The 16,594-nt window shown below is 54.0% G+C and overlaps 2 protein-coding genes and 1 non-coding gene across 17 annotated transcripts in view; all 3 read left to right on the plus strand.

Moving 5' to 3' along the window:
• The window catches only part of PHACTR4 (phosphatase and actin regulator 4), an 80,046-nt gene extending 75,827 nt beyond the window's left edge, over positions 1 to 4,219 (plus strand). For 10 of the 13 annotated variants that reach the window (XM_087760619.1, XM_087760609.1, XM_087760612.1 and 7 more), the window contains 4 exons: positions 452 to 2,200; positions 2,451 to 2,493; positions 2,944 to 2,989; positions 3,655 to 4,219. In XM_087760619.1, the coding sequence (XP_087616745.1) occupies positions 452 to 467 (16 nt within the window). In that variant the 3' untranslated portion in view covers positions 468 to 2,200; positions 2,451 to 2,493; positions 2,944 to 2,989; positions 3,655 to 4,219. The remainder of the gene's footprint in view (positions 1 to 451; positions 2,201 to 2,450; positions 2,494 to 2,943; positions 2,990 to 3,654) is intronic. The other 3 variants (XM_087760610.1, XM_087760608.1, XM_087760607.1) reach the window with 3 other exon arrangements.
• On the plus strand, positions 2,455 to 11,644 carry RCC1 (regulator of chromosome condensation 1). Of its 3 annotated transcripts, XM_087760624.1 has the most exons (13): positions 2,457 to 2,493; positions 2,944 to 2,989; positions 3,655 to 3,710; positions 6,203 to 6,293; positions 7,296 to 7,380; positions 7,493 to 7,680; positions 7,972 to 8,151; positions 8,237 to 8,333; positions 8,928 to 9,050; positions 9,265 to 9,420; positions 9,786 to 9,905; positions 10,330 to 10,482; positions 11,089 to 11,644. In XM_087760624.1, the coding sequence occupies exons 5-13, from the start codon at positions 7,308 to 7,310 to the stop codon at positions 11,262 to 11,264; spliced, it is 1,266 nt and encodes a 421-aa protein (XP_087616750.1). In that variant the 5' UTR covers positions 2,457 to 2,493; positions 2,944 to 2,989; positions 3,655 to 3,710; positions 6,203 to 6,293; positions 7,296 to 7,307; the 3' UTR covers positions 11,265 to 11,644. The 3 variants fall into 3 exon arrangements, with proteins under 3 accessions (XP_087616749.1, XP_087616750.1, XP_087616751.1); XM_087760623.1 differs by lacking the exon at positions 6,203 to 6,293 and having other exon boundaries at positions 2,455 to 2,493; XM_087760625.1 differs by lacking the exons at positions 2,457 to 2,493; positions 2,944 to 2,989; positions 3,655 to 3,710; positions 6,203 to 6,293 and adding an exon at positions 6,515 to 6,571.
• Positions 2,612 to 2,816, plus strand: LOC148055404 (small nucleolar RNA SNORA73 family). Its single transcript, XR_015705573.1, has one exon. It is a non-coding gene; the product is annotated as a small nucleolar RNA SNORA73 family (small nucleolar RNA).
• Positions 11,645 to 16,594: the final 4,950 nt, after the last annotated feature.

Genomic DNA, 16,594 nt, shown 5'->3' on the forward strand with positions numbered 1-16,594 from the left:
GGAGTAGCAGGTATGAAATGGGTTGTTCTTCCTTAAACTGGAGCTTTGATTCTGGAAACTCGAAGTGACCAGTGGCTGGTTTGAGGTGTATCTGAAACCAGTGTGACCTTGCAGCTGGAGTGTGCTTTTCTGGGGCTAGAGACACGTGCAGCAGAAGCCACAGCCACAAAACACCTTGGTAGTTAGCTCGGATATTATCTATGAAGTAACCTATGGATCATGGCCCAAGTGATTCTTTCCCCCCGCCAACAGTTGCACTGTGTGGCTAAGATGAGCACAGAGCACATGAGCTTTCTAAGGCAGAGGTGAAATCGTTTGATGTTCACAGCTTCACTGAGGGCTGAGAGTTTAGAGATAATTCAGTTTACTCTTTTTGGCCATCTTTAGTGCCTCAGTAACCATTTAACTTGAGTTCCAAGGATGACATTTGGATTTTTCACTTGGCTTTTAGGTACCATCGACCATAATCTTCCAAGAAAGGGAGCAAGAGACCTGAGAGGACTGGAAGTTCTCTGCATCCCTCTTGTAGGCAATACAGCGAGGGTGGAGCCTTGGCTCTTCCAAGATTTGCCTTCAAAACATATCCAGAAAAGGGCTTTCGGCCAGGGAAGGGGAATCCTGTCTGAATGTAGCATTTCACTGGAACAAACGCGTCTCGAGTGCCATCAGGCTGGAACTGAACACTATACCTCGTGTGGCTCAGCAATATGCCTCTGCTCTGGCGCCAGCATCTCTGCCAGGAGACCATGCACATGTGAATGAACGGTTCATTCCCCAGCTCCCTTCCTCAGCCCGGACAGGCCCAGTTCTCAGCTGTACGTACTCCTTTTGGGGATGCAACTCCTTCATTTCCTCCTCCTTACCAAGAGGTGGGGGGGAAAAAAAAAAGCAGCTCTAGTGTTGGAAAGCTGAGGAATGGTGAGTGGATGTGCTAGGAAGCACGTGTGTATATTAGCTGTGTACAGAGAACCTGGCGCAGATGCTGACCTGGCAGACAACTGACGTAATTTTTTGGTTTTGCTTGTGTCTCTGTCATGTCCTTAATGTCCTGAATCACTACTGACCAACGGTTTGTTGTCCTGGAAGGGAATTGTATAGATATTAACATATGCTGCATCTTTTTGTAAAAAAAAAAAAAAGTGTAAAACATTCCCTCCCCACTCTCTCACACTTGCTGTGATGTTAACAGATCTTGTCTTGAGATATCTAGGCTTGTTTAACAAATTACAGAACCAGGAAATGACTGTTGCCTTTTTAAATCGTTTTAATTTGGGGAAGCTGTGAGAGTAGTCAATTCTTTATATTATGGCTTCCTCTCAGATGTTTTTTTTACTCTCCCAAATCAGGGTGAAACTTGCCTTTTCTCATTTTTACAGCTAAACCTACTGGAAACTTGATAATTTCACTGTGTGGGTGGAAGGGAGGGGAAGAAGAGGTTTAAAAAGTGACCTTAAAGATAGTCTTTCTCTTCTGAGAATAATCTCATATTGGTTCTTCCTGAATGTGGTTTTGTTTTTTTTTTTAAAAAATCTGGTATTGGCCACTGCTGTATCATGCACAAAACCTAACCCATGTGTGAGATGCCACTTAATGTGAAGAAGGGAGTATGGCAGGATGAGGAGGGTGTGGGAATGGAGAGAAGGACTTGCCTTGTTCATAAACCTGTCTCTTTTGTTGCTCGGGGTGGGTCCGGCTGTGCTGCTGATCCCTCCGCGGTGCCAACACCCGGGCCAGGGCCGGTCCCCCGGGCTGCCGGCCCCCCATGGCTATGGCCTGCCCGTAGGAGATGGTGGTGGGGGGGGTGTCTTCCCTCACAGCTTCCCCCTGTACAGTACGCCTGTAGACTAAATCATTGCATTGTATATCAGTCTCCTCATCAACAGATTTTAATTATTGAATAAAAGTATTTTAGGATTTTTTTAAACTGCTTTCGTGGTTGTGTTTTAAATGCCTCGGCCAGGGGAGGGGTTGGGGGCCGATCTCTGCCGTCTCCAGCGCAGTACGGCGGTGCCACCATTCCCGCCTTCCCGTCGCGCACACGCCAACCGCCGCCTCCGCCACCGCGCGTGGGCCGTGGCCCCGCCCTTGCTCGGCGCTCATGCGCATGCGCCCGTAGCCCCGCCCCCGCCCGCTCTATAAATACCGCTGCGTGGGAGCTCTCGGTCTCTTTCCTCGCGCGGAGCGGCGGCGGCTTAGGTAGGTACGTACGTCCCTGGCGGCGGGGCCGCGGCATTCCCCTGCTCCCCCTTCCCTGCCGTCTGCCGTGGGGCCGCTACGGCTGCGAAGGGCCACGCTGCCTTCGGCCAGCTGTAGGGACGCTGCGTCCCTGTTTCCCTGCTGATAAGAGGCCGTGAGCGGCCTTCGCTGGGTGCTTAGCGCTCCTGAGGGGACGCCCTGGGGCCGCGCTGTCCTCAGCCGCTCCTCATCGCCTTCTCCTTCTCTTTCCTAAGGCTGTGCTGACGCCGGCCCAGCCTCGTCCAGCTCGCTCCCGACGTGAGTATACCGGTCGTGGGCTCACGTCTGTGAGCTGTGTGTGACTCGGGAGCAGGGGAGAGCCGGGAGGCGTGTGGGGTTGGGGGTGAAGGTGGCTACAGCGTTTTAAAACGCTAGTCCAACGTGGATATCCGGAGAAGTCGCTCTCTCTCGGCTCTGTCCGTGTGGCGCATGGGAGCGTAGGCCTTCGGGCCCGTGACGTACAGTCCCTTTCCACGACGTTGGAGAACAAGCCGGGCCTCGAGTCCGCAGCCTGCATATTCCTACTGCTTCTCTGAGCCCATGGGCGGTGACGGAGGAGATAAACCATGCAGGAAACAGCTCTGACACTCAAAATGGCTGCGGGGGGGGGGGCGTATGGGGAGACGTGCCAGTCTGCACGGCTTGGGGGGGGAGAAAGAGAAGGGGAAACTCCTGAGCAGTTACTTAAGATACCTTTATTTTTTCCAGTTGTAAACTTGAAAAGTTTGAAGTGAGTGGAGCACTGAATTGGAAGGTGAGTAATATTGCACTAATAATGTAATATTGTTGGCTGTGCGTAGTTACAGGGTTCTCTTAATAGTTTATACCTTAAATAAGCTTGAGCTATTTCTAAGTGGCTTACAGAAACTGAATCGGGTCGGCTTAAAGTAATTGAATACCAATGCAGACTTCATAGATGTTGTTTAACAGTGAAAGCTTAGGCGTTCCCTAGCTTCTAAGATTTTGTTGGATTTTGGATGGACGGGGGAAAGAGGCTGATTCCTTAATCTTCTTAAAGAGGGGTAAAAAAAAAAAATCCTTGGGTGAGGTGGAGGTGAACGATATTTGTTTGATTAGCTTGAGGCCTTATTTGTGTGGTATGGAAACTGGGGAAAGAGCAGAAACAAAATTAGTGGAAAGTCATGAAGCCCCTGGCTTATACCCCTGTAATCACCCATTCTTTCATGTTAATCACTCCGAGCAGACATTCTACCCCCTGTGAAGAAGAAAGTATTGTTAGTGTGGGTTGCAGAGCATTGGGATTGTACTGGGGGAAGGCACGTGGTAAGCATGTGTCACACTTGGTTAGGACTGGGAACATGTGGCTGGACTTTGCCTGATCATCCCGTAACTAATCAGTTATGTGCTTCTTGCCAAGCAGTAAGCGTTCTTATTTATTTTTTTTCTTAATTGTTGCAGACACTTGTGATGACACAGTAACAACAGAAAAGAATCCGTGTAGCTAGTGGGAGAGGGTAAGTATATTGAGAGTACCAGCCTGAATAATTACAAATAGAGGTGATAGCTAAGGTTCAGTTCACGCAGTGTGTGTAATAAAAATGTAGCTACAGAGACCAGAACGGCTGGAAGCAGGAGAAGATGCCTGCATTTGGTGGTAAGGAGCTACCTTTGGGGTGCTCTCAAAGGGCAGGAGCCTGGGGTGTAAGAAAGGAATAAGAAAAAGAAGCCACATGCTCTCTGCATGGACTTGGACTTGCTGTCAGCTGGCCTGTGGACCAGCAGCCCCACCTATCATTGGGGCCACCCTTGATGATAGCTGCCAGCATGAAGAAGTGATTTGACCCAATGCGTGGTGAGGACATTCCTGGGGGCGCTGATACTGGAGGGGTGAACTCATAGGTCATGGGTGAGAGCAGTAATTTGTGCATACATTGTACCTGAAATAAGGCCTTAAAAGTATTGATTTGTAAACCTGTATCTAGCTGCAGTAGAGAACTAAATAAACTTACTGTTTTTTGCTTGGTGTGCATTTCTTTGTGAGTGATTGCTCGGTTAGTCTCAGAATGTGAAGGAAATCCCAGATTTTCCTGTTGGTGTCTCTCACTTGGAGTCAGACGTGGGATTCCTGTGTGCTATTCATGTGTCTCCCCAGAGTGTGATGGTGGAAGGTGCAGAAACCCACTTCAAACTCATGTTAATAACTGTTCAGGCTGGATTAGGAGCAAGCAGTATCTTCAGTGTGGTTTTGGATCAGATTTACTTTTGTATCTGCTGCTAAGGGCTGAACCCAGAACAGTTAGTCTGTACCCCTGGTCCCCTGCTGTGGAGGAGTAAGTCCACTTGCCTGCAAAAAGGGAATGATGCCAATGGCATCAGCAGCTTCAGTGGTGGTTATGCTTAAATAAAGGGTTGAAACGCAAGGAGATGAATGTGTTACCTACTGCCACCCTCCAGCAGTTGGCTGTATATCTCGGCCCTTGCCCCCTGAAACCCAAAGAGAAAGGGTCAGGTAATGGATGTGTGTCGCAGAAGAGTTCGGATCTAGCGCGTGCGTGCCAGGGTTGTGTCCCTCCCGGAAGGGTTGTCTGATCCCCTGGGCCACTGGCTATAGGAGTGGCATGGGCACACAGGAACAGCATCTGCTTATAAGCAAGGTACTTGGCAAGGCTGGGCTGTTGGCCGAAGTAGTGCTGAGTACAGAACTGGGAACTGATTTCTGTTTAAAAAGGGGCAATGAAATGTGAAATAGATTATGTAGGTGTTTGGTCTAGAACATAGGAGGGGTGGATTTACATATTAACTGGAGTAGAACTAATCAGTGGAATAGAAAAGATTCATCTCATTAGATGTGACAGGACTCACTGTTGAAGGCATGGACTGTTGGTTTGCTATCTTGGCATTACCACAAGAAACACAGTCTGGTTCCCACTTCAAGAATAAAAGTGGGTTTTCCACTTAAGGCAGTGGGATGATGGAAAGGTGGAGTGGTCTATAACAAATAGAGATGAGAATGGAGGACCACAACAGGGACAAACCCTGTGGTCGGCACTATGTGCCCTAAACATTCAGCAAACCCCCATGGGAAGCCAAACAGGTAAAGCTTTCGGCTTTATCTTAAGATAACGGAATTGTAATAATTGTGAGGACCAGAAAGTTCTAAAACTCCAATAACTGGACTCTGAGGAGTCCTTACGACTAAGGAGTCCAGTTGTAAGGATGAATCTGTCTTGACAAATGACACCGTTTTCAAATAAACAGAACCCTGGAACCTTACTTGGAATGTTTGGCACAAATTGCCAAAAATACTATAAATTGATCCCATCCGGTCCCAATTCCACACATTACGGTTGACAAAGTAATGGTTGAGTACTGACCACAGCTGGGAAAGCTGCTGTCCGAACGTTTGACCCTTTCGAACAGTCCGATTGGGTCAAACGTGCTTAATAAAACTAAGTTGCTCTTCAAAAGGCAGGAACCTCTACTAAAGCCTTTTTATGTCTTAAAGATGCTTTTAATCCCCTGGTAGAAAGGTCAACTACTTCTCATCAACTCATGCAATCGTTATTTCCACAATTAGGCATTCCGGAGCTGGAGAAGACCATCACCAACATCTCTGCTACACTTGAAATGGTTCAAAATGCTACTGTAGATGCTTTCTACAAAAGATTCACAGTCTAAATCAACTTGCTCTTTCAGTTAACTACCCAGAATTGATGGGCTTCAGACTACCTCCTAGCATCGCAAGGAATGCATTTGTTACTGAACTTGTTGCTTTTATACAAACGAATCCAAACAAATCGAATAGGGCATAAATAATTTAAATAATTTCGTATTTTCCATCAAATAGCTCAAGCACAACCTCTGTCAGATGGCATCTCTGCTATGGCCCTGGCTACCAGACTTCAGAGTGGGGATCTGCTGGATTTTGTTAATACTCTTTCTCTTGCTTCGTTACCATCATGCAAATAGTCTTTCCTTGGGTTAAATACCTTATTTTTTGCTGCAGATCTATCCCCTTACTACTGAACGTGCAGCTACGCAGACTGTAGGGGTCGCTGCGTTTTAGAGCTAGGACGCCAGGACAAGTTATTTACGCGGTAACCGGGGCACTTACTGACCGGGAGTCCCCGCGGAAGCCTGCGCAGAGCCGCAGGGCCCTCCAGGGAGGCAGCAGCCCGCGCTGCCCTGCCCGCGCTGTACCGCCCTGCCCGCGCTGTACCGCCCTGCCCGCGCTGCCGCCGGGGGGGGGGGGCGCTGGGCGGGTCGCGCAGCCGCCGGCCGGCAGAGGGCGCTGTGACCGCCGAGCTGCGGGCGCTGTCCCCGCGCATGCGCGCTGAGGGAGGGCGGCAGCGGGCCGGCCGGCGGCGGAGCGGAGGTGGGAGCGCGGCGCGGCCCCAGGGACGGCGGGCGAGGAGGGAGGGGGACGGGGAGAGGGAGGGAGGGAGGGGGGGTCCCGCCGAGCCCCGGCCCGCCCTCGGTGCGTCCGGCAGCTATGGCGAGCGGCAGCCGGCGGAGGGGAAGGCCGAGCCGGGCCGTGGGCCTGCGCGGCCCCACGTGGGGCGGGGGGCGGCGCGGGGAATTCAAACGGCGGGAAGGGGCGGGGGCCGCTGGGGCGGGGGTGCCGGCCCACGCTGTTCATGGGGCCTGGACACGCCGCATGGAGGCACGGCTTCGTCCGCGAGAGGCGGGGTGGGGAACTCGCAGGGTGCTCCTTCCTCCGGCTCCCCCCGCGGGGCCATGTTCCTGCGTGGGGGGCGGAATACGCGGGCCTCAGCGTTGGTGGAGGCCCCAGGCCGGAGCCCTCCCTTGCCTTGCCTGGCATCTTTCCCCGGGCTGCCTTGACCCGAAGGGTGGAGAGGGGTTCATGTTTGTGTGAGAGTAGTTAAAACAGGCGAGACAGCCCCTACCTTTTTCCAACGTGGGAGCGGAGATCAGTGGTCAAATCCTCATTCAGTCACCGCTCTCCCAGGAGATCCACGGTGATTTTTTTGAAGCGGGGGAGGCAGGGAGAAAAAGACCCCAAACAAATGATAGCCACACTGTGACTCTCCAGCGAAGCCCCGTGGGTGACCCCCTAACAAGGTGTCTTTGGTGTTTAGATCCGAAGCACTATGCCAGGGAAACGCACTGCGAAGAAGAGCCCGGTGCCAGAAGAAGAGTCTCCTGGAAGGAAGAAGATTAAAGGTCAGAAAAATCCCTGGGATTTTTTCCTCCCTGTTCCCAGGGACCAGCTTTAATGAAAGGGTTGTTCCCCCTGTATGTTATATATGTTTTTTATCTCCCTTCTGCCCCACAGTCTGCCACCCGTCCCACCGCACACAGCCTGGCCTGGTGCTGACGCTGGGGCAGGGGGATGTTGGCCAGCTGGGCCTGGGGGAGGATGTGATGGAGAGGAAGAAGCCGGCCCTGGTGCTGCTGCCGGAGATGATGGTGCAGGTGGAAGCTGGAGGGATGCACACGGTGTGCCTCAGCCAGTCGGGAAAAGTGAGTGCAGCATGGAGGGGGCAGCACCCAGCGGGTGTGGGGAGGCTGAGCTGCACTTCCCCACAAGCTCTGGCATGTGTCTTGGAGCAGGGGGTCTGAATTGGACCCTGCTCTGCCCAGATATGTAGCTCGCTCCAGTTCCAGGGATGAGTGTGGTCTCTATGCCATGGACCACAAAATTTTAGGGGGTCAGAGGTATAATTCAGCCTGGTGGGTCTCTGTCCCCTGGCATCACACTCAACCTGTTGCCCCTCTGGGTCCCATCCTGACCGTCTTACTCTCTGTCTGCAGATCTACACCTTTGGCTGCAATGATGAAGGTGCTCTTGGGCGTGACACCTCAGCAGAAGGGTCAGAGACCACGCCGGGGCTGGTGGAGCTACAGGAAAAGGTGGTGCAGGTCTCTGCGGGGGACAGTCACACAGCTGCACTGACAGAGGACGGCAGGGTTTTCATCTGGGGCTCTTTCCGGGTATGTTGATTTCTCGGACACTGGAAGCTCTGCTGATGGTTGCTGCTTCTGTGACTCATGTCCTTGTGTCTGTCTCTCCACTCAGGATAACAACGGGGTGATCGGCTTGCTGGAGCCCATGAAGACGAGCTCCATTCCTGTGCTGCTCCAGCTCAGCGCACCCGTTGTTAAAATTGTCTCAGGTAAGCAAGGTCCTGGGATGCATGCAGGTCAGGCTGGTACACAAGGCCGTTGCAGCCCTCAGGAGGAGGTGAAGGTCTAGAAGGTCCTTGTCCTCTTCCTCCCTCCCTCCCTCCCTCCCTCCGAGCCAGGTACAAGGGTGTGCTTGCTCACCTATGGCTCTTGAGGAAACAGACCTTGTGTCTCTTCTAGCCCCAACAATATTGTTAATATTTGACCCAATCTAATGTAAAATGCCTTACAAGAGTGCCCTTACCATGACCCCGTGGGGTCAAAGCACTCGCCTTCTTCTAGACTTGGGGAAGCTGAGCAGAGCAGCTGGGGAACTTGTCCAGCGCCCAGGTGAGGTTTGGGGGGGACCTGTTCCCCTAAATCTTCCCAGAGAAAGTTCTTTGGAGTTTCAGATGGGGAACTGGGATCAGGAAGAGGGAGATCCTGGTGTTTTAAGTTGTGCCAGAAGCTGGCATCGAGGTATCCCCACTGAATTCTAGAAAGCTGGGACAGCTGGGATTTACATGTGGGATCTCAGCCCCTGGGTCTTGCTGGGTTCCTGGGGCATGACTCCTACTTCACTCATCTCCCCTATCTCCTCCCAGGGAATGACCACTTAGTGATGCTGACGGTGGACGGTGACCTCTTCACATGCGGCTGTGGTGAGCAGGGCCAGCTGGGGAGAGTGCCGGCGCTCTTTGCCAACCGAGGAGGAAGGAAAGGGCTGCGTGAGTTGCTTTGGTGCTTGGAGGCTGTGTGGTGCTGCGTTCTTCAGCCCCAGCTCTGCGCTTTGCAGAGGAGGAAAGAGATCCAGTCTCTTTCCCTGCTGCTCAAGAGCTTGTGTGTAAATCGCTTGCTTGGATTCGGTGAGCTGGATCTAAGGGGTGATGAAAAGGGTGTAAATCACTAGATCTCCTATGATGCCTTGTCTCCTGCCCCCAGAGCGCCTACTGGTCCCCCAGCGCGTCCCTGTCAGAGGCAAAGGCAACAGAGGCAAAATGCGCTTCCAGGATGCCTTTTGCGGGGCTTACTTCACCTTTGCTGTCACGCAGGAGGGACACATCTATGGATTCGGCCTCTCCAACTACCACCAGCTTGGTGAGCTTCACTTATGTCCCTCCAGATCTCCTGCCTGCTTTGGTCTGGGGGCGGACCTCGCAGTCCCATGCTGCCCTGGCCTGGTGGGGGATGCTGCTGGGTGCCCCAGATCCTGAACACCAAGCACCTGCCAGACACACCAGAGCTGGAAATTAGGGTGCAGGATCACCCTGCATAGCTCTGGGTTTGGGTCCCATCCCCTGCAGCCAGTGGGCTTGAGCAGAAATTTGATTTTGGGGCTTGGGGGGCTGTGTTAGCCTCTGGTGGGGTGAGCCCCAGGGTGGATGGCTCAGTGCCAGTGCCTGGCCTGGGCTGTCCGTGCCTGCAGACCTGATCTGCCTGGGTTTCTGCATCCCACCCCGCAGGGACCCAGGGCACCGAGCCCTGCTTCTCCCCGCAGAACCTGACGTGCTTCAAGAACTCCACCAAGTCCTGGGTCGGGTTCTCTGGCGGGCAGCACCACACAGTGTGCGTCGACTCGGAGGGTGAGCGCTGGCATGACGGGCAGGCGGGGAGTTGCACAAAGTGGGACAGGGGGAACACCCATGGCCCTTGTCCTAGCTGGGGAGGTGTTGGGGTGAGGGTGACATGCTGGAGCCCTCTGAGTCCTCAGTGTTCAAGGCAACAAGGGTGGCGTGAATTTGCAGCAAAGGGCAGGGAGCATGACAGGAACCCAGAGTGAGCTCTGCTCTCACAGGCTCAATAGTCTGTCCAGGCACCCGTCCACCCTATGGATTTTGGAGAGCTCAAGGGTCTCTATCCCACCCTGCATCTCCTGGTTGGGATCTAGGGTGTGGCAGGGAGGAGTGATGCTCCTCCAGGAGTCAGAGCTGGGGGAGAGGGTGTGGCTATGGCCTGCTGCGGGCTTCTGCCCCCCTTGTGTGACCTCTCCTGTGTGTCATGCCCCAGGTAAAGCCTACAGCCTGGGCAGGGCAGAGTACGGCCGGCTGGGCCTCGGGGCAGGGGCGGAGGAGAAGAGCACACCCACGGTCATCCCGGAGCTCCCCAGCATCTCTTCTGTCGCATGCGGCGCATCAGTTGGCTATGCTGTCAGCAGTGACGGTGAGTGCCGGGGGCCTCTGTGGGCTTGGGAACGCCGCCCTGTGTATCCTTCCCACCCCTCATCCATCTGTTCTGGGGCTCTGCCTAGCCTGGCCCCCTTGGATCCAGCCGGCCCCGCGCAGCTTCATTGCATGCTGCTGGCTGGGTTGGTACTGGAGCCAGGTCCTGGCTCTGATGCAGCCCCTGCTGAGCCCCCAGCCTGGGGGCAACTGGGCAGCAGCTGCTCAAATATTTTTTGCAGGCCCTTGGCAGCAAGGTTCATAACAGGGTGTTGACCAGGAGAGGGTCGTTGGCCTTCTGGTTCCTTCTCTGCACCCTGAACTCTGCTGCTGCAAGACCTTTGTGCTCTGGTGCTGTGTGTGCTTGTGCGTGGTATCTGCAGCCCATGGCTGTGGGAAACACTGGGCAAAACACTGCCTTGGCTGCGTGATGAAACTCCTCTTTGAGTTGCCAAGCACTGCTCCTCTTCCCCCTGCATGCGTCTCTGGCACCCATCGCTCATCCCCCTCCCCGGGTGTGAAGTCCCCTTGGGTTTGGCTGCTGGGTTCCCTGTCACCCCATCATGCAGCCACTTTGAAGTCAAAACTTGCATCACCTCCATTGCAGGACGAGTGTTTGCCTGGGGTATGGGCACCAACTACCAGCTGGGCACAGGGGAGGAGGACGATGTCTGGAGCCCCATGGAGATGACGGGCAAGCAGCTGGAGAACCGCACAGTCCTGGCCGTGTCCAGCGGCGGGCAACACACTGTGCTGCTGGTCAAGGACAAGGAGCAGAGCTGATGAAGCGATGCCATGCAGCCAAGCCCTGCGGGATCTCGGGACCCGCACACACACCCCCACCTTCTGCCTGGGTCGGGCAACTGGTTTCCAGCTCTGGTCTCCCACTGATGGCGGTGGGGGAGGGCAGGAGGCTCTCAGAGTTGGGCCCCAGCAGTGTTTGCGTGGCTGGAGCAGGGCTCTTCAGGGATGCTCGTGATTTCTCCCTGCAAGTGTGTGTCTGTCTTCCCATGGTGCCCGGTGCTCTGTCAGCTCCCCTGGGTCGGCTTGATCCTAAACTGATCTCAGCACTGTGGCTGGATGGGTTTTCCACTTCTTGGTTTTGTGGTGGTTTTTTTGGTGGTTTTTTTTGGTGTTTTTTTTTTTTTTTTTTTTTTTTTTTTAATACTTCCTAGCCCAGCAAAGCTGAGGGCCTTGTTCTCCACTACACAAGAGTTTGGGTATCAGGTTTTCTGAGGTCCCCATGTTCCCCATCTCTGGGTGCTCCTTCATCCCCTTAAGCCAAACATCTTTTACCTCTCCGACTTGGATTTGTTTGCTGCAACCCACAAAACCCCATTGGGCTTGTTCTGGGTGAGATCTCAGTCCAGCAGAAATGCTCCCAGGGACCCCTCTCCGCTCACACCCAAGACTTGTGGCTGTGGTGAGGAGATGCTGCCAGGCAGCTGGGAGGCTGCAAGGGGGAATGTCACTAGACAATGCACGGCCCATGCTACATACAGAGCTGTGGCTGCTGGAAAAGGGGCCTTCTGCCTCCTGTCTGTCACCACTTATTGGTCTGAGCCAAAACCCTCCAGGCAGCGAGGCCGGGAGCAGGTTCCCCTGCTCCCTCCTGTCTGAAGCAGCCACATCCAGTGGTGCTTTTTTGCAATCCCAGCTGCTGTTGCTCTTTCCCATTGCCTTTGGAAACCCAATAAAATCCATCCCACAGGTGGGGACTTCATTATTTTAATTTTCTCTCTTCCCTTTGCTGAGGAAGGAGCTTCATTTGCCATTAGGGCCTCGCTGAGAAGACAGAACCAAAACCCAGCTATGCATCAAATCACTTGAAACAATGGGACTCGCTCCTCTCCATCGCCTCCGGTCTCGGTCCAACTGATCTCGCTCCCTGTGCCCGGCCTGCTCCATCTTCTCTTTCTGTGCTGCCTTCCAGGTACCTGGACTGAGAAGGGGGTCTGCGAAGATTAAATTTTATATGTTAAGTTATAGCAACAGGGGGAAGCGGGGTGTGTGTGCAGGGTGGGGGGCTGGGGCTTGTACAATGGCTCAAATAGGTTGAATTTTTTTAAAAGAAAAATGTAAAGTATTTTGGTTGATTAATTGAGGAAGAGAGGAAAAAAACTGTAATCTTTTAACATTTGGAATAAACTGAGTTTTGATAAACCTTCCCGTGGTTTGGAGGGGTTGGCAGCCCTCCCGTGGGCACGGGCCTGCTCTGGGCTGATGTCTGAAGGATGGTAGGGCCAGGGCTGCTCATGTCCATTCCTGCCACCTCTCACCATAAGCCCTGCAGTGTTCCTGTCCCTGAGCTGCCACGGGAGCTGTGCTGCCAGCTGAGCTTTGGCATCTGCACTGAGGTGGCCTCGGGGAGGGGAGCCCAGGGCTGAGCAGAGGCTCAGCATCCTTCAGCCAGTGCTCAGAGGGGAGATGGGAACAGACTGAGGACACCGTGTGGCTGCCGCAGCGTGGGGCCAGTCCTCTGTGGCCATGGCACTTGGGGACAGGTCGAGATGGGTGCCTGCTTTGTAGGGGTGCGGGGCCACCCTTGGGTGCTGCTGTGGTCTCCGCCTGGCCACAGCCATGTCCGGTGCCATATGCGGGTGCATGTGTGCAGTTGTGGGGGACGGCCGCAGGATGGCAGCAGGACAAGGCACTGGGGACTGCTGGACCGCTGGACTGGGAGAAGTGGGACAGTGAGAGGGGATGGTCCCCATGGGACCCTCCCCGTCCCCGTGGGACCCCTATTCCTGGCATATTTGGGCCTCCAGAGACACAGCTGAGCCTACCGGCATGGCTGGAAGGTGTCTTGGCACATCCCTGCTGCAGGCTGGGTGCTCACAGCAGCTCTATCGGAGCTGGACGCGTGTGTGTGTGCCGGCACAGAGACTGGCACAGACAGCACAAATTTCCACATCCTGGTGTGACCAGAGCCCCCAGTGTCTGTTCACTCTTAATTAGTTTGGGAGGGAGCAGGTTCCTTAATGAGCCTCTGGCTGGGGATGGGCTTTGGGCAGGTGGTTGGTGGGTACTGGGAGCAGCTCAGGCTGCCGGCAGCCTCTTGGCTCCACTGCTCCCATGTCTTTTCAGCTGGGGAAGGATGAGCTTTGACTTTGCAATTAGGGATAGCCTCAGTGTAGAGCGGGTGGGGGTCCAGCACAAGGCTAGGGGTGCTGCGGATGCCCACCTTCCCCACCACTAAAGACTGGTTTTGTGTTTGGTGATTGTGGTGCCAGGCTTGCAAAGGACTCGGGTTTTTTTCCCATGTAAGTGTGAAGCTGGGATGTGGGCCCATGGAGAGTGTTTTATTGCCAAAGATGGAGCCCGAAATTTGCCATCAGTGCAGGCTGAGCCACGGGCAAGTGCTCACAAATATCGTGGCTAATGCTGCTCCCTGGGGACCATCGCCCTCCATTTGATGCTCCTCCATCAGACATGATGGATACCTGATAGGGAAATTGCTCGTTGTCTCAGGCCTGATTCCCAGCAACAAGGTCAATGTTAGTGTCTTGTTTCCCAAACCAGCACTGGTATTTTTACATCCCTTCCAGGGAAAAACCCACCCTGACTTGCTCCACCACCCTTCTTCCCAGCCCATTGTTGCCACTGTTAGGCACACAGCTGTGCCAGGCTCTGCAAAGGCCCACTTCAGTGGCTGCTTTTCATGCATCTTCACACCCTTTGCTTTGAACCTCACCATCCTATTTATAAATAAGAAATGCAGAGATGCTTAATAAAGGGAGACATGGGACTCCTCCGGCATCAGGGTGATGCTGACAAGCCATGGTGGCTGCTCAGGTTGGAAGAGCAGCTTCTTGCTCTGCGCAGCTCCCGGTGCCTGGGTGGAAAGAGGCGGCTCCGGCCCCAGCTGTGTTGGGGCTGGACACAGATGGCTTAAATTGCCAGTTAAGCTGGGTTTGGGGAGCTTGAGGTGTGGGTTTTGGTGCAATTCCTGGATAACGTGGACACCTGCCAAAGAGGGTAAGGACTCAGTAAAAGTGATGTCCTGTTCAAAACTCCATGGAAAATGATTTTAGGAAGGACAAAACTTGCCCTGGTAAGGGCTGAAGCCCCCTGAGGCGTTGCTGGCAGCATGGAGGGGAAGGGGACGCACAGAGAGGGACCCAAGGGACCTGACCAGCCTGGCTGAGGCACTGCATCCTGGTGATTGCCCTGTCGGCAGCAAAGTGTTTTGCTTTGCAACCTCCCTGGTGCAAACTTGGGGCTGGCTGGGGTTTGGCTCTCCCCTCTTTGTCACCCCTTCGACTGCTGGTCCCTGGGACTGGTGTCCCCGGTGGGTGCAGCTCTGCTCCCAGCTTCTCTCTCACCATCAGCTCAGGGCAGCTCTTCCCAATCCCTCCTTCTCAGTCTCACCATTGGACAGGGAAGAGTTTCGTGATGCAAAACTGAACCAAGAAAACCTGGTGCAAGGGGTCAAGCTGGTACCTGGGGAGGCTTTTCCCCAGGGAGCCTGGCCCAGTGGCTCTGGTTGCACCAGGAAGCTTCCATCCTCTGAACTGGGGTGTCCCCATCGGGGTGCAGCACCTTCAGGCACGTGCCAAAAGGCTGGGCGGATGGAGAGGATTCCTCCTCCCTTTTGCTGAGTGGGTTTTTCCTTGTTTCCTCAGCTGCCAAAAGCCTCCTGCTCAGTCATCCCATATCGCCTCAGCTGCCAGTGAGCTGGGAGCCTCTCGCGGTGGCCGGGCTCAGCTTCCCGAGCATGGTTGATAACGTCTGAGAACAAACGCCTGCCCAGTGTCTTGGCCAAGGGCTGGTTTGTCCCTTCTGTGTAACACCAACCCCAGGGCAGGGACACCCTTAAGGAGGGGTCAGTTCATGCTGGTCCTGCCCAACCTCCACTCCTCCCCAAATTTCCTTGCAGTGCAAGCCAGGAGCCCCAATCCCAGTGCTCCCAGTTGCTCCCCATCCCCTTAGCATGGGCAGGTTTTTGCCTCCAGCCCTCAGGTTTGGGCAATTTCTTGCAGCACGAGCATGACCGGGCTGGTGGCACCATCCTGTGTGGTCCCACCGGGGCTGGATCCTGCCAGGAGCTGATGCAATTCCTTCCTCCATCTCCTGCAGCTGGGGACAAAACCCCAATCATTTCCAAATGGGATGGGATTGTTCCCATCCACCCATCCTCAAGGGGCTGGTCTTGCTTCCAGGAGGGGGAAAACATCCCCTCACAAGTAGCGAGCCTGTTGTATTTTCAAGAAAGAGGGGAAAACAAGTCTGGGGAAGAACAATAGGCTTTAAAATATTTGGAGCTGATGAATCAGCCTGCGTTGTCTTGGGAGCCAGAGTGACACTTCAATGGGAAGTTGCTGGAAATTGGGGGAAGGATGAGCCCCCACACAGGTGGAGAGGGTGGGCGAAGGAAAACAGCTTAATTGAGGAAAGGGAAATGTTTCATTAATGAGGTTTTTGTGCTGGCAGTTCAGCCCGAGGAGCAAGGTGGTGGTGTTTTGGGGATGAGGAGGAGGAATTTGGATCCTGTGGTGGGGTTTGGGGGGGACTCCTGGCTGTGCCAGGGTCCGGCCTTGGTGCATGGTGGAGGTTTTCCACCGCTGGCACAGCTAGACCCTTTCTCATTGCAGGGGGGTCCCTGGTGGGCGGCTCAGATCCCGCACTCCAGGTCCCCATCTGCTGCTATTCGAAGTGCGTAAAAGGCTTTTAATTTACAGACAAAAGATGGGGACATGGGATTTGGGGCTTTTAGCATCTGTGGAGGATGAGTCTTGGTGTTGTAAGTCTCTTTTGTCTCCAGAATAAAAGCACTTTGTGTGTTGTTTGAGCGATGGGCGGGCGGGGGGGGGTGGGGTGTGTTTCTTGTTTTTTAACATGTTGCTTTTTTGGATGCAAAAAATCTACCTGTGCAATGCTCCTGCAGGATCTGCTGGGAGGGAATTGCGTCTTCAAGAGGGTTTGGGGGATACTGAGTTGATTTCTTGTCTTCCTTTTCCTGCCTCAAAGAGGAAACAATCTTGATTATTGCCAAGTTGCCGGCTGGCAAGGCTGTGTGGTTTTCCCTGGGCTTTGGGAGCTGGCTAATTAAGCAGCCTGCTGCAGCGTGTTGGGTCGTGCGGGTCTTTAATGATGAGTCTGCAAGTGAAGGA

The sequence above is a fragment of the Nipponia nippon genome, unplaced genomic scaffold (genome assembly GCF_047370975.1).
Source record: "Nipponia nippon isolate SJK-2023a ecotype South Korea unplaced genomic scaffold, ASM4737097v1 scaffold_23, whole genome shotgun sequence".
Taxonomy (NCBI): Eukaryota; Metazoa; Chordata; class Aves; order Pelecaniformes; family Threskiornithidae; genus Nipponia; species Nipponia nippon.